At 45.8% G+C, this 16,127-nt stretch overlaps 1 protein-coding gene across 2 annotated transcripts in view; it reads left to right on the top strand.

Annotated features, from left to right (window-relative positions):
* The first annotated feature begins 465 nt into the window (after positions 1-465).
* Positions 466-16,127, top strand: part of mcama (melanoma cell adhesion molecule a) — a 40,617-nt gene continuing 24,955 nt past the window's right edge. The window contains exon 1 of one of the 2 annotated variants that reach the window (XM_070983372.1): positions 466-582. In XM_070983372.1, the coding sequence (XP_070839473.1) occupies positions 519-582 (64 nt within the window). In that variant the 5' untranslated portion in view covers positions 466-518. The remainder of the gene's footprint in view (positions 583-16,127) is intronic. The other variant, XM_070983374.1, reaches the window with a different exon arrangement.

Here is a 16,127-nt window from a genome sequence, read left to right as displayed (position 1 = left end):
TATGTTTGGACAGAGCTTGATGTCTCCAGGTTTGTCAGGCTTTAGGTGAAGTGACGCTAAACGCAGCAGTGCACCACATCAGAATATAAATAGTCACGTTTCAGCGGCTCTGCATTAAACCTCAGGCTCAGTGTGAGCGCGCTGATCACCGTCTGACACTGTGGACATGCACATAAAGTTCAGCTTCATTCAGCCAACAGGTCACGTGACTGAGGCCAAAAGGTGTGCAGGCCTGATAAGGTGGCTTTATTGTCGTGACCTTGAGGACTTTGTGTATGGATGGAACATTTCCACCGAGAAGAAATCTGAGTTTGTGGCTGAAGAAAACACTGATAAGCTGCTTCTACCGCACACAATGAGAGGAGGAGGAGGAGGAGGAGGAGGAGGACCCCGCCAGCCTGAGACTTAATTGAGCCCCCTCCCCTCCCCTCCCCTCCCCTCCTCCTCCTCCTCCTCCTCCTCCTCCGTCTCCTCCGGGCGGCTTCAGTTCAGCGTGTTCGGCTCCTGATCGGACAGTCATGGCTTTCCTGCTCGGAGCTTTTGCGCCGCTCTTTCTTCATGTTTGCCTGCTGAGCTGCGGCGGTGAGTTCACATGAATTTCGTCTTTTTGTGCGTTTTGAGCAGCTAAAGTTCAGTGAAGGAGGAGATCCGAGCACTTTGAATGAGCGTGAGCTTTCTGTGGATGCTGCTGTGACGCGAACAGGACGAGTTTCCTGCTGGAAAACAGTTTTTGCTCGGTCCCACTTTTAATTATGTTCGCTTCGCTGATGAATTTCGAGCTGATTTGCATGAATTGTTGAACTGGTGACACTTTTTTGGCCTCGTGTTTTCACTAGTTTTCAGTGGCAGTAAAATGTTTAAAGGTGTAATTAATTACTGCGCAGGCTAATTGGTGCAGTGAACAGACCAATTAAGCAGTGCGCGCGCGGGCAGACACGGAGGACATGTGACTGTGAGCTCGCTCCCAAACTGTCTGCACAAGTTATTAAAGGTTTAAAAAGGCTGCTGGGAGCGCGTGAGGACGAGCACGCTCACAAAAGCGTGTGAAAGCTGCAATGTGATGAAGGAGTCTGGTTTAACGCAGCAGTGTGTGTGTGTGTGTGTGTGTGTGTGTGTGTGTGTGTGTGTGTTTATCATTATAACAACCAGTGTTCACCCTCAGACTGGGTGTTTTCCTGAAGGAGTGTTCAGGGTCTCTCACTTGTGAAACTGACAGTTATTCTCAGTTCATCTGAATATCACCGCGTCCATCGATGTGAAAAACGCCCTTCATACTTTGCAGAGTTCAAGGTCATGACCTCAAAGGTTGAGCTCAGATCCAAAGATATCCAGCGTGCAGGAAATCTTCTCTTTCCTGTTGTTGAACCAATGAATTAAGTGTAAATCTGGTTAGACTCAGTGAAGGAGCTGGAACATCAGGTTAAAGAGTGAGGCGATCCATGAACCACTGCCGGCTGCTGCCGGCTGAAACAAGCAGTTTATTGAGCAGTTTGATATTAATAACAGCATTCATCGTTAAGGAAAACCAGCAGGTTGCATGAACTGGCTCCAGCTTTGCAAATGTGGCGAGTTGCTTCTTTTCTCTGTTTAACTTTGCGGTAAAGTGAATATCTTTGGTTTTCTGACCATTGGATGGATTAAAAAGCCATTTGAGGACGTCGCCTTGGACTTTGGGAACGTGTAATGAGCATTTATCACAACTTTATCACATTTTAGGGAACAAACAGTTCATGTTCATGTAATTCCTCGAGGAAATGATCTGCAGTTTGATCCTAAGCCTAAATGTGCTTCCTAGCAGCGGTTTGAAGGAGTGAATCAGCCCGGCCGTACGTGGGCATGGCCAGCATTAACATTTCAGCTGCAGGCAGATGAGCCGTGCAGCTGTGGACGCTCTCTGCTGCAGAGCGACGCACCAATGAGATCCATCGCTCAGCACCGCCGCCGCTCGTTTGTCAGTCAACTCATCAGCGGCTTGTTTTCTTTGTCTGAGCAGATTGGGCTGAAGTTGAGCTCTGAGTGTGTACAGAGATGGATTTTTGAAATCTTCTGGTCGATTGGGGATCGCAGACGAAGGGCGGTTCTCACGTGAACCTGCAGACTTCATGTTCACTGATGGATCAACTCAGACGAGCTTCACTGTGCAGTTCAATGTGAACCTTCCTTCTTCTCCACGACACAACGGGACAACACTCACTCTGTGTTGACCTTAAACCTCTTTTTCTCTTAAATCCCTGTTTTCTACCCCATCAGCCTTGTCTTAATTGGGTTACGTCTGTTTAATCCTCATCTCCCCTCCACCTCCTCTGGAGACGGAGTCAATCTGTCTGTTTTTGGATTAGGTGGTGGGTTCCTGATGGAGACCCCGTCCCTCTAAAGAGCTTCTAAACCAGGTTCTGTCAAAACTGACCTCCTTCCTGATGATCCCTGAAGGGCACTTACTCAAATGCAATTTGTGGCTGAAAGCATTTCTCCTGTCATGGAAATGAACTCATCCTGAGCACGAGAAGAAACCAAATGAAGCCTCTATTGATTTCACAGCGCAGCGTTCATCAGTGCGATGCTCATGTTGTGTTACTGGAAGGTCCAGCAGTAAATCAGAGGCTGGTGCAGAGCTTTTACAGATGTGCCTCTGCCCTTCATGCCGTTATTGAATACTTTTAACCAAACAAGGATTTATCCTTAAATTTAATCAGATTACAAGACAGGAGGTTTTATTACTTGGACGTTAGATCAAAATGACAGAATGACAGTAATGAAAATTAGGAACGTGCATCAGTGTCGCCCAACATCATTCACAATCTGTTACAAGGCCGATACAGACGAAAAAAAAACCAAAACAGGCGGATTTGATTTTTTTACCAGTAAAGTAAGAAAATTTAATTTTCTTACTTCAAGTTCTCAAAAATCCCCCAGAAAATGACGTTTACTGTCACACCAACAGGAGCTAACGTGAGCGGTGACACATGGAGTCAGTTATGTTTCACTGATTCTGCTAATTATGATGAAATATCTTCTTCTTCTGTTGTTTATTGAGTTATTTTCACAGCGACCGTCCTGCTGGTGTAAATACACGAGGGAGCACTAACGTGTATTAATCTGCTGCTGAAAATAGTCCCAGACAAATACGCTGTTTGAGTAACATTTACTAAAAAACGACAGTGCCCAGTTGTTTTAGGAAATGACTGAGCCTTTTTTCAAAATAAAAGCATAGATCCATGTCCTGTTATCAAAGATTTAAAGTACTGAGAAATGTACTAACACTTCAGGATTTTATGGGAGGATTTGGCGACAGGGTGGAGGTAGCGTTAGCTCCTAATGCTAATGCTGCTGTCCTCAGTTTTGCCGTTCAGCCGCTCACTTCAACACACAGAGCAAACTTTGAGTTCAGTCTGTTTTTGTGTATCTACGCAGCCGAATCTCTGACTCTTGCATCACTTTCTTTACGATTCATAGTGTTTAATCTTTGACCCTCCGGTGGAAACAGTGTCCAGACCAGGATACTCTGCAGTGACTGATGTAGACCCTGATTGTGCTGATGTAGAGGCAGGTCGACATTTTAATGGTGTTTGGAGTGAAACCATTAACGGCTTCGGCATCACTCATAAAAATTACTGCACTCGTTTGTGCAGCGCTGCGTCTCGTGTGTGAAGACGTTTCAGCAGCTTTCATTAATGGACGACCGCAGCTCTTTCGAGCCGGGGGACGTCGTGGCTTTCCGCTTTGTTCAGTGAAGCTTCTGAGAAACGACCCGACCTCCTTCTCGCTGGAGTGAAGTGTGTCAAGTGCTTCGCCGTGGAACGAGCTCCAGACGTGGTCCAGAGAAACGGACTGTTAGGCGAAGGCTGTACCGTAGCACGCTAAGCTAACTGCCCCCCCGACCTGTCCAACAGGAAACAGGCCGGCAGTGACAGTCAGCCCCAGACTCACTCTCGCTTTGGAAGGAGCTTTGCCCGCTCGGTGTGTTTTTATTTGCGTCTCCACCATTTTTGTTGCTTCCTCTTGGGTACGAGCTGCGAACGTTACCTGGTTGCTTCCTGTCCCGACCTCACCTGTGCTGTGCTGTGCTGTGCATTTCTTCTACCTGTTGACAGGATTAATACACAAATGAAGTACTTTAACTTTGATATTTAACAGCCTGTTTTAGGGAGAGATTAAGAATCACTGCAGAATGATATGAAGTGAAATGATGTCATGTAGTTTTTTTAGTAGATTGGAAGAAAATAATTCAGTTAATCAAACATGGATTCATCATTCAGGCCGTTTATGAAGCAATAAGACCAAATCATCTTTGTTTCAGCCTCTCAAATGTGAATATTTCTTGGTTTTCTGATTATCAGTTTAGTATCTTTGCACATTTAATCAAAATAAAACAAGTGATTGGATGATGTGAGCTCGGTCTCTTTAACTTTAAAGACATTTTACATTATTTTTTGACATTTGACTGTTTGATCACTTGAATTTACGGCCAGATTAATCAACTAAGAGAATAAACATTATGTTAAACCTCATATGTTTGTTTTACACTGATGCTTCAGCGTATTATTCATTATGATTTCTATATAGATTTATTGATATTCTAAAATGAAATAAAGAAATATACGTTTAATTAAATTACTCAGACTTCCACTTTTATAATTGAGATATTCAGATTGTTCTTGACCACAAGGTCAGACTGCATTAAGGAGAAACTCCATTCATTTCAATGAGAGAGTACGTTTGTGGAGCTGTAACACTGCTGGGTACTGAACCACCATAATAGTTTGCAGCCAAGTTATTAAAACCGTCAAGCTTTGAATGTTTGGTTTCCTCGTTCTTTTGATCCGATGATGCTTATGTTTGTGTTATATTAAGGAAAAGCTCTTGTTTGTGTGAGTCATTCATCATTAGCTGGATCAGAGAGAGTTGTAGTAGTGAGTCACGAGGCGTCCCAGGGAGGCCGTCTCCTCCTCTAAGTAATGGCTGCTCTTGCTGACCTTCTCTTCATGCCTTCACGCTGCTGCCGGGCTCGTCTCAGTGCGGCAGGAAGTGTGCAGCTGTTGGCAGCAGTTGTTCATGTGGGATTAGTGCCTCTGCCTGAGTGATAGTCAGCCATGACAGCCGTATAATCTGATGTATTGGCTCATTGTTTTCATTAAAGAGAGTGCGCCGTTTGATCCCTGTGGTATTATAATGGTGCCCTGCTCGATGGGCGTATGTCGGATAATTCAGCTAACATGTATGTCAGCATGAGGAACAATCAGATACCTTGCATCCTATTGAGACAGCTCTTCATCACTTTCAGTGTGGGCGCCGGAGCAAGTGGAGCAAAAGCTCTGGTTTTGTCTTTGTAAAACAAACTTGTCGTCATGCAGCACCTGCACACAGGTGATTATGTTTAAACAGCCGATGTCATTGTCTGCCGTCAGGCTGAGAAATTTAAGTTTGAGAGCTTTTGTCTTGAGTTTCTGCTGCACGTCAATGTTTCAGAGGACAATGTTTCAGGTCACGTCAGTCGTGAGCTCCTCAACACTTAACCAAGACCGCCATCTTCCTCTAATCCAACTGCTATTATTGCCTAACGGGACTGTAAGAACGTTCCTCATGCTCGAGCATTTTGCAGATCTGTTCAGTATAAAGGTTTCAGTTTGTTGATAAAAGGGAGAATCAGATGGATCATGTTGCTCTCAGACAGAGGCAGGGTGGACCGAAGGCTTCACCGGCACAGCAGGCCTGATTACGTTTGTTATGAACGGTGACAGGAGTGAAAACAGACATTGATTTCTAAGAAAGGGATGAACATTTCCATAAATCTGTAAAATGTGTCTGCTGCCAGTCGACTGAAGCTGGCGAAAAGCTTTTGTTTGACTTTGCTTTGTTGTGAAAGTGCAGTTTTTTGGTGTTTGTTGTTTCAGACTTCGGTTTAAAGCCCGTGCATGCTTTGAAGATCCGTGGCATGTTTGAGAAAATCAGAGGCGTAGCTGCAGAGCCGACATCCACCCTTAAGCCTAAACTGAAGGGGCTTCAAGAGCCGGTGGAGGGTGGAGGATGTCTGAGCAGGATTTTATATCCAGCAGCTGCCTCCGTGATCCCTGGCCGTCTGGGAGGGAGCTTCTCCTGTATTGACTACCTTTCCTGTGCTGAAGATCTCAAAAACATCCCTGACTCGTGTGTTATTCAAAGCCCATCATTCAGTGCGGTGAAAAATCTATCGAGTGAACAATCCGCCCTCCAGACGGCAGGAGCTGCTTTAGTTTGTTTTAAGCAAACTCAATCAAGAAGAGGAGGGAGAGGGAGGAAGATCCGTGTGCACTCGGGGGGTGAACAACTCGTCATGGAGTCGTGCCAGAGCGCTGAACTTTTATCACACGGCGTGTCAGAAACATGAAGCGTCTCCTGAACCGCACTGAGGGGTTTCTGGGTGTATTTTTACAGAAGTGCTGCAGGGTTGCACGCTGTGGTGGGAGGCTGCTGAAAGGCCTGTTTCTTAAAAGCCTCTCTGGATCTATTGGATTTGGCTGCACGGCTGAACTGAATTGATTATTTGTAGACGGCAACGTAAGAGCAGCGAGATGAATGTCGAGGTGTGATTTTGCTGGGTTAGATAGTCGGCCGTCAACGTCACCTGCATGATTATTGACTTCAGGTGTTAGAGCGTATTATCTGTCTGTACACAGCTTGTAATGTGGACGCTCGGTCTGTCCTGCAGGCCAAACTGTCCCTGATCAGTGTTGTCCTGCTCAGAGGACCGCTCACTGTTTGCATGCAGCAGTGTGTTCAACAGACTGAAGAAGTGTTCAGATCTGTAAAATGCTTCAATCCGGTTAAAGTCCAACATTCAACAGTTACTGACGTTTGTGAGGATTATCAGCAAAATGTACTTTAAGTATAAACTTCAAATATACTGCAGTAACTGTACTTAGTTACTTTCCAGCGCTGGAGTTTTACCACCGCGTGGAACACAGAACAGGAAGCACCGTAAAAGACTCACGCAGCAGTTTAAACCAGTGGTATCTGCACTAAAAGCAGCTGATTAATGAGCACGAAGCGAGCGAACCGTGCGATCAATCAGTCTGAGTCTGATCAGGTGACGTCATGGCGGCGATGAGTGCCGGAGCTCCTCTGCTCCTCCTCAGCTTCTGCCGTGCTGTCACGTGTGTGCTGCTGCTGTCTCATAACATAATTAGCAGGTAAAATATGACATTTTTTAATCACATTATTTAATACTGTTATCATGAATTAGACGTATGTAAAGTTTCAAATTAAAGCAAAAACAAAGCAAAACTGTAAAGAGAGAAGCGACCTGCTGGTGAAATGATCACAAACTGAGAGAATTCAGATTTAGTTTGTTTCCTTTGTCGCACTAATGGACGTCTTGTCCCTCTTTCCATACTGTCCCTCATCGTTTGCGCTAAATAAACGGCAGCTACACGCAGACACAGAGAAGCACGTTGAACAGCTCAGTCCTGTTTTCTTCATTTTAAGATAAAACATTCGTTGGTCATATTTCAGGCTCTGGCAGATTTGCCCGTTTGTCTCTGAACTCTGCACGGGCGAAACTGGCCATCTGTACATGACGTCCCTTCATATTTAGAAGGCCCATCTGTGGGACACATGGCACTCTCTTGGGCCTCAGTCCAAGCGTTGGCAGCGGTCCCATCAGTGCCAGAGGGAGACAAAAACCCTCCAGCATCGCCTTCATTGAGAAGCCTTCCTTCCTCCTTTTCCCGCTCCTCTGCCTCTCCGCTCTGCAAACAGAGCTTAACCAGCAGCTGCCCACACCTGACGCCCCGTCCGTCCGACGAGCCGCATTCTGCTGGGGGGCGACAAGCGGGGGCTCACGTTACGGAGAAATCGAACACCACAATGGTCTCCGGCTCCTTCCCGCCTTTTCCGAGCTGCGTCCCCCTTCCTGCGTCTCCTCTCACACCTCTCTCATGCCCCCTCCTTTCTTTGCGTTTGACTGGAGCCTGGGAATATTTACTTTAGTCGTGTTGTTGTCAACAGTTCTGACAGAAACAGCAGGAGAGGGCTGCAGGCAAGTAAAGGGCGGGATTAGCTTAATAAACATGAGAGATGAGCTCACATCGTTGTTCTTTGACGGCACTAATAAGAATCTTGATGCGGAGTTGAAGTTAATGTCTGGTAGTTAATCAAGCTTTGCACACAAAGCTGGCAGTGCGCACTCACCACCCACATGGAAAGACTAACAGTATCGTCTTCCAAAGTGTCCAAACCAGCAGAGACAAGAGATCCTGATGCCAAACAAAACCAGTTTCACTTCAGAACCGTTCCAGTTTGGCTCTGAAGGTGTTTTTCTGCTAAAAGCTGATGTGACACACATTTAGTGAGCGATAAGGATTTGAAAAGATGCTGAAAATATTAAGATCCTGGACTTCAGAGGCGCGTTTCTGATGATCGTCTCCTGTAATTCACCCATTAAAGGAATAGTTCTTTAATTTGGGAAATAAGCTTCTTCTCTGTCTCTGAGCGTTACATGAGAGGATCGATGGCACAGTTTTCAGCCTGAACGTTAAATATGAATCTGCTGCCAGCAGCTGGTGAGTTTACCTCAGTTAAAAAGATAGAAAACTAGAGGAAACAGTCCAAAGATAACAACAAAATCCACCTGCCAGCACCTCGGAAGCTCACGGATCCACCTGTTGTCTCTGCACAAAAGACGAAGCCTCGTTTATTCTGTGCAGATACTTCACTGCTGATAATCAATGTCCTGAAAGAGATGTGATGTGAAGATGAAAATAAAACACTGGAGCGACTGAACCTGAAACAGCTGACATGTATATCAAAGAGAGCTGGATTATAAAGAAATTAAAATAGTTTTCATGCATTTTATTACTTATTTATGAACCAAACAACATTAAAAATGTCATTTTCCTGTCATATGAGCCAAGTCTGTCCACAGTAAAAGGCCATGATGATCTGTTATTACTGCAGGTGGGTGGGAAGCGCAGACTCCCCTTTAAATCCTGAGGCGTTCAGGTGTGTTTGTAAGGTGACCACAGCACTATGTCATTGGCTACATGTCTCACCTGTAACTTTATGTGTCCTCTCCTGAAATGGATATGAGAAATGTTTCTTTTTGGGACAATGAAGTTGTCTTCAGCATCTGCTCGAGGCTTCCCCGGAAGACGGCGTCATTGTCCTCAGGAATGTCCTCTGACTTCTCTTATGGTTCATGTCGGACTCAGAGTCACCTGCAGGATGTGAAACATATTCAGCTCATCCCCAGGATTAAGTTGCGAAGTGATATTGTGAGTTCAGATGACGAAAGTAAGAGAATAGGAAATACAACAGGTAGAGTGTGTAGTTTTCCCGACATTTGAGAGTCAGAGGCCATGTTATGTTATTTTACAAAGTGATTTATTACGACTGCCACCAAAAATAAGTCATTTATGCTTCAGGGTCCATATTGGTGTCAGCCAAAGACACTTGAGACCAGAGTCCGGAGACAAAGAAATGTGCAGAGAGGCCACTTTTTTAATCTGTCAGCTAATTCAGAAGGCAGTCAGCTGTTTTTAGCATCATATTTATATACAGCGTCCTAACTGACATGACTAAAGCAAGAGTCTGTAACGTGCTAGCAGCTCTGTGAAGCTGTACATATGCACTTTGAGCTAAATGCTAACAGCAGCATGCTAACATGCTCACATGTCAATGCTAACGTGCTGATGTTTGCCAGATATGATTGTTACCAAGTTAGCCATTGTAGTTTAGCATGTTAGCATGCTAACATTTGCTAATTAGGGCTCAGCACAAAGTACAGCTGAGGCTGACGGGAGTTTTCTTTCTTTGGCGGACGTGAAGGTCAGTTATAGTCGAGATATTTCACTCAGAACCACAAATGTCAGCCTCATGGTGGTGCTAGAGAAAAACCTGGAAACCATGAATGTCTGAAGCAGATTTCTTGCTAATCCGTCCAATAGCTGTAGAGTTGTGTCAGTCTATGGACCAGCCGACATCGTCATTTTATGGATTTTATGGAGGACTTTTACCTCCTCATCACGTTATAATTTCTTCTCTCCGTCGATCCAAATCGAGCTTTAAAACTCGCGATGCCGCGTTCACATCTGGTGTCACATTAAAACGAAGTCACTTAGAAATCCAGGCTGACTTTGATGGTGAGGAGACATCTCCGTGTTCGGGTGTACATGTGCATATGAATATTCATGACGACCTCGGGGCCAACCAGAGCGTCTTTCATGGCGTTTGCCTCGTGCGCTAATGGGCTGTGCCATGCCACGGATCTGGCATACATCTGGCACTGTTTTTTCTGATTAGCACTAGAAACTAAGCCACCAGCTCTCGGTGCCCATCGCCTTCATTAAGACAGAAAACAGCCGCGGCATTATGTGCTTTTTAAAGTGAAGCTGGTATGAGGCAGCGGAGGATGTCTGTGGATGATATTATGCAGGATTACGGAGTCTTGTGTCAGAGCTGTAAATGTTATCCCAACCCCTGAGGCTCAGCGATCAGCGCAGGCCCAGATTGAACTCACATTTCATGCTTTGTGTGGGACTCTCCGCCTCAGCTGATTCATCGCGCAGGCCTAATTATTTGTGTCCTTTCCTGTTGTTCAGTCGGCGGTTGCGGGGCGTTTGTTTGCCACGTTCCCCCGAGGGCTCATCTCTTTGTTTAAGCGTCCCTCAGGAGAACCAAGAGAGGCAGAAAATGAGCCGGTGGAGGGAAACCAGCAGCAACTGTTGATCGAACGGAGGAATTTCTCTGGAATATTTCCGCTCGGTCTGTTTCTCTGTGACACAATCAGACCAAAACAACTTTCTTTTCCCTCAACTGTAGATTATTCTCTGGATTCAGTGACGTATCGTTTGGTCAACAAAAAGTCATAATTTAGTGAAAAACGGCCTTCACAGTTTTATTTCTTAGCTCAACGTGACTGAAAGATATTCAGAAAGAAAAGCAGAAAACATTCACACTTCAGCTGAAAACAGTGACTTTTTTAGGGCAGTTTGAAGTGAGACGAGCTGAATTTGAAGTGGAAAAGATCAAACCTTCTCTGGATGTCTTCACACGGATTCCTCAGCGTGCAGACGCAGTAACATGAGCTTTCTGGAGAAGTTGTTTGTTAAAACAGAGCTTGCGGGGGGACTTGTGGGGGGGCTTTTGTTGTGAAATGCCACTTGACATGAGGCGCGATAACAGGCTTTGTTCACAGATAAGAATCAGACACTGAGGGCTGATGTCCAAGCAGCACACAGGATTTATTAAGGAGCCTTGGTGCGCAGTTGACTTTTGGGGCGATTTAGTGGCTGCCAGACGCTGCCGTGCCTTTTGAAGACGTGTCTGATGAAAGCTGTAATGTGATCCACCTCCGCAGCTCGAGTTTAGGGTCTGGAATCTGCCCCGCGGGGATTCTTCTGCAACTGCAATTTTAGAATAAAGACGTGTCAAGGCTCCAGACTAACGCTGTCCCCTTCACTGGACTGAAGACTCTCTGAATTACCATCTGCTTCCGGAGGAGAAAGATAAAGGCTGTGGGAAGCTGTTGGCAAACACCTTCCAGAGCTGAGTGTCAAAGCCATCAGAAAGCAGAAAACAGTGTCAGACGTACCTGAAAGGCTCTGCTGACAGTTTGAAATGAGACAAAACTCAAACAAAACTCTGTTTGTGGGAGTTTCATCATTGGAAAACACTCAACATAATTAAAAGCTTGAATGGAAACCAAATGAAGACATCACGCTTACTGTGGTGGATTATCTGGCTCTGTGGCAGCCGGCACGACGCTCCAAACAAATTAAAACTGGTGCATGTTATTACAGGCAGAATGGTACATGACCAAAATAAAGCCCGACACATTTGGGTTTCGCTTTGTTGAAATCTCTGCGGTGACTCATCACTTCATGCTTTCAGTCCGTTTGTCCAAACAGCAGCAGCTGTACAAAATATGGGATGATTCTCATGATTTTGAGGTTCCTCTCGCTCTGGTCCCGGCGAGGTGTCTTGAAGTTTGTGGCGGACGTTGAAGGATGAACACTTTCGGTTTGGACAGCTTCCTCTCGTGTCACCTTCCTGTCAGGTGTCACATTTGACTCGCATGAGCTCTGAATCGCTGCGTGAACGACACAGCAGACACACACTTTTGGAAAAGGATGACACAGCAGTCAAAGTGGGCTTTGCTTTGGGGACTCTTGACTCTCTGACTGCGTTTCTGCTCTGGGAAGTGATTTCTTTGCTCTGCCTAAATGCATTTCTCAGCTGTGGCAGCAGAACAGCAGCGAAAGCTCTCAGCATCCCTGGAGGTGGAAATGAAAACATGAATCTCATCTTAGCCGGTCTCGCTGTAGTTCCTCTGACGTCCTGAGCGGCTGACAGAAGCAGACCCCGGTGCCAGACTGCAGCCTCCTCACACTGAGAGGAATCATTGGAGGTGGGTCGGGCATCTGGCGGGGTAGCCCCCCGTGGAGACTGGAGGACCTGGATGAGGAGACAGACGTCTGAGCTGTTCTGCCCGCCCTGCTGTGAAAGTGACCCTGACCTGGATAAGTGACTGAAGACGGACTGAATAGAGTTTGCTGTTGATCCCACTGTTAGCATAGCACACACACAAACAATGCATGAACACAGTTTGATAAAATATTTAAAGGATACCTCATATGTGATGGTGCAGGTGGTTCAAATAGGCTGTCAGTTTTTAGGGTTTTTACTATTTTAACTCATATTTTAATAGCATACATTATGAATTCGCAGTCATTTCTCTCCAGTTTACATCCAAGCTGCCTCTAAACGCTGCGTTAAGTGTGTTGTTCAGCTTTAAGACCCCGGTGGAGGAGGGATAAGCCCCTCGTTTAAGTTGCTCCATATGTCACGTTTATCTAATATGCAGTCATATCGATATAACAGACCTCCTCTGGAGTCCCATTTAATAAGTGATGTCTCCTGAAGAGCTGCACAGTCGCCTGCGGGTTGATTGTTTTACTTAAGATCCGTGTTGTTTTCAGCATGTCGGCGAGCTGCGTTCGTTTGCTCGAGAAAGTGAAGTAAATTCAGAGAGTTTTCTGGAAACCACGTCCAAAAATCCAAGGCGTGGCCAACGAGGAGTGAAGGTGGTGCAGAGATCTCTGCAAAGCCCCCCGCGGGGCCGGAGGAGTCATGGCGCCGTGGGCTTCCTCCACCTCCAGCTAGCTTGGCATCTGCTGCCCAGCAGAGAGCAGGAACACTGATATCGACAGGCCTGGAAAAACATTTGTTCGCGTTAAAGGGTACACAACACGGTGGAGGCGATGCTGGAGCAGGAAGACACGCTTCAGACGTGTAGCGTTCAAAGATGGCTGCAGATGATTCAGTCAGACTGATGCTTTATATCTCGCCTCCTGCTGGGATCGTCATTCAGATCAGCCATCTTAACGACTGGTCCACAACCACGCGGCGCTGCTTACCCAGCGGCAAAGATATCATGACAACGACATGCATCTGCAGCCTCACCTCCACACCCCCGCCTGTGAGCCGGCTGCACGAGGCCGGGTGATGAACGGTGTTTGTGAATCCGGACAGATTTCGAGTTTCCATCTCTAGTTCTGACCCGCAGCTGCAGAAGAGCGAGCAGCACGGGTGGAGAGAGATTAGCCGCCGGCTAAAAGAACAAAATCAGGTTTCAGATTACAATATGTTGCCTTAATCCTGCAGATTATCTGAAACTCACATTTCTCAGGCCCTGTGTTCTCAAAGGTTGAGGCTGCTCTGTAGTTACGTTATTCCCTGGAAACCTCATGAAAAGTCTTCCTGAGGCTCACTGATGTGTTTTCATGAGAGACATCAGGCTTATGGTACGCAGAGGGAGCTCGTTAGCAGGATCAAATCCGTGTTTGGCCTTTTAGATGAACTGACAATAAGAGAAATATCGAATATCACCAGATTTTCCCTTCACTGGCTCCGTGTCTCTTTCATATTTGGTCTTAAATTGGTGCTGCAGTGATCTGCTTTTGAACTTCCCCAAAGTTGGGAGAGACAGATTTAAAAAGCACGGCCAAAATTGAAGCAGCAGAAGACGGTCAAGCTCCAAAAACCCTGGATCCTACACTTCCCATAATGCCCGCGCTGGGCTGGTCTTTAGAAAGTCTCCGAGCCCGAGCTGAGATAACCTCGCTGACTTTGTCCGGGTTTTCTCGGCTCCTGCAGAGCTACAGGAAACATCAGAAAAGTGCTTCACAGGCCGAGGAGTTCTGTCCACAGTGAGGAAACTGATCCTCAGGTGGAAAATCAGCCGAGTGTCCCTTCAATAAGAGCCGGCCGTGCTGTCAAAGGTGCTGACGCGTTCGCGGAGGTGACCGAAAATGAGCCGCCGCTTCGGAGCCTGAATTAACTTTAACCTACTTTACAACTTTTTAAACTTCACTGAATTCAAATTAATTCAGCTCTGATGCAGCGTTTTCACACTTCGGCTTCCTCCTCTTCATCCCCTCGTGGTTTCCTGCTCAGGCAGCTCCGTCGTTCTCTGGACTCGATCTGCCACGAGCGCTTTTTACAAGCATTTGATCACCCTAGCATGTAAATGCTAGCTGACCGCTCCCCTACGTGTCTAACCGAGCTGTCGATTCTTCAGCGTTTCAGAGAAAAAAGGCTGCTGAGGGCGAAGCTGCAGCGGCATGTTGAGCTGAGAAGACCTGAAGTATAATCCAATAAAAATAATCAACATATCTGACTGTACAGTATGCAAACAGCCCACATAAACAGTGACATGTAACTAGTATCATAATATATTCTACATGGTTTATAACACAGTAGAATGTAGTTGTATGCACATACATTAACGTGTGTAGTATACATACATATGTCGTATATTATTATCATCATCTGTTTATACTCCAGCATCCCCTCATGGTTTCCCACAGGAGGAGATACACTGACGAATATATTAAACAGTTTAATCTGCTTATATTTCAGTGTGATATTATACTTTTGTACTACACCAAGTACACTTTGTGATATTTTTGGCACCTTAAAGTATACTTAAGTGTGCCCAAGTTGCATTTGGGAAATACTAGAGTATACTTAAAGTGTAAATAGATGCTAAAGAACTTTTTCCAAACTTTAAGTGTACTGAAGTACATGCAGTACACTTGTATTATTTCACCAATATGTAATTCAAATGAAGGACTAGAAAATAAGGATACTTTTCATAAGTACACCTTATTACTACTACTAGTACACTTTTAAAAAGTGCTTTGAAATACCACTTTAAGTACTGCAGAATTAGTATATTAATGTTTAATACACTGAAGTAGTATACTTTGAATTAAGCAGTTAACAGTAAAAGTGTACTTGTAGTGACTTTTCTGTACTCCACTTGTATTTGTAGTACACTGAAGTTTACTACAGTGTGACCAGTGTTTTCATGCTGCTCCTGCGCAGTGTGCAGGAGGAGGGTGGAGGTGGTGTTTCCCAAACGTTGAAGCAGCGTGGCGTCGCTCTGAGGTGAAAGACAGAACGTGGCCTCTGCTCTATCTTTGGCTTATTAGTGTTGTTTTCAGTCTGGCTGCTGCTCAGCGGGACATCAGGCTCGTTTGGCTCTAAACGAACTGGCAGCGCTTCATTCGCTGACACTGGCGCTCAGCTCAGAGCTGGAGAGCCGCACATCCATCCCTGTCTTCATTACAGACACGGAAACCTTTAAAAGCTGGTCAGAGTGAAGCGTCGCAGCGCTCTGCGGGATCTGAGCGTCACATCAGACACTCGACGAGTTTCATTCCGTTAGAGAACGACTCAAACGCACAGTGAGCATCTCACACCAGAGAAAACACAGCTTTGACTCGATTAAGCGTCAGATGCACGAGCAGCGAACATCAAAAGCCTGTTTGCAGACGTTAATGCGATCAGAGCTGATAACTGCGTGTGCAGCGACTCGGTCGACTCTGCCGTGCGATGGCGGTTAGGACTCGCTGCCTAATTCTTCAGGTCGTCTTAGCTCACAGATCAAGGCCGCTGGTCTGGATCTTTGAACTTGACATTTCAAAAGGGGGAGGATAAAGAGATGCTTAAATATCAAATCCTCCCCCGCTCCCTCAGCCCTGATATTGGACGCTGTTAAAAGATCAACCGCCTAATCAAAGAGGAGCGTTCCGAGCGGAGGATTTTCCCCGTGTGCCCGTCTGTGGAAGTTAATTTATACATGTTTC

The sequence above is a fragment of the Chaetodon trifascialis genome, chromosome 16 (assembly GCF_039877785.1).
Source record: "Chaetodon trifascialis isolate fChaTrf1 chromosome 16, fChaTrf1.hap1, whole genome shotgun sequence".
Taxonomy (NCBI): domain Eukaryota; kingdom Metazoa; phylum Chordata; class Actinopteri; order Chaetodontiformes; family Chaetodontidae; genus Chaetodon; species Chaetodon trifascialis.
This window is presented reverse-complemented; position numbering and strand designations above follow the sequence as displayed.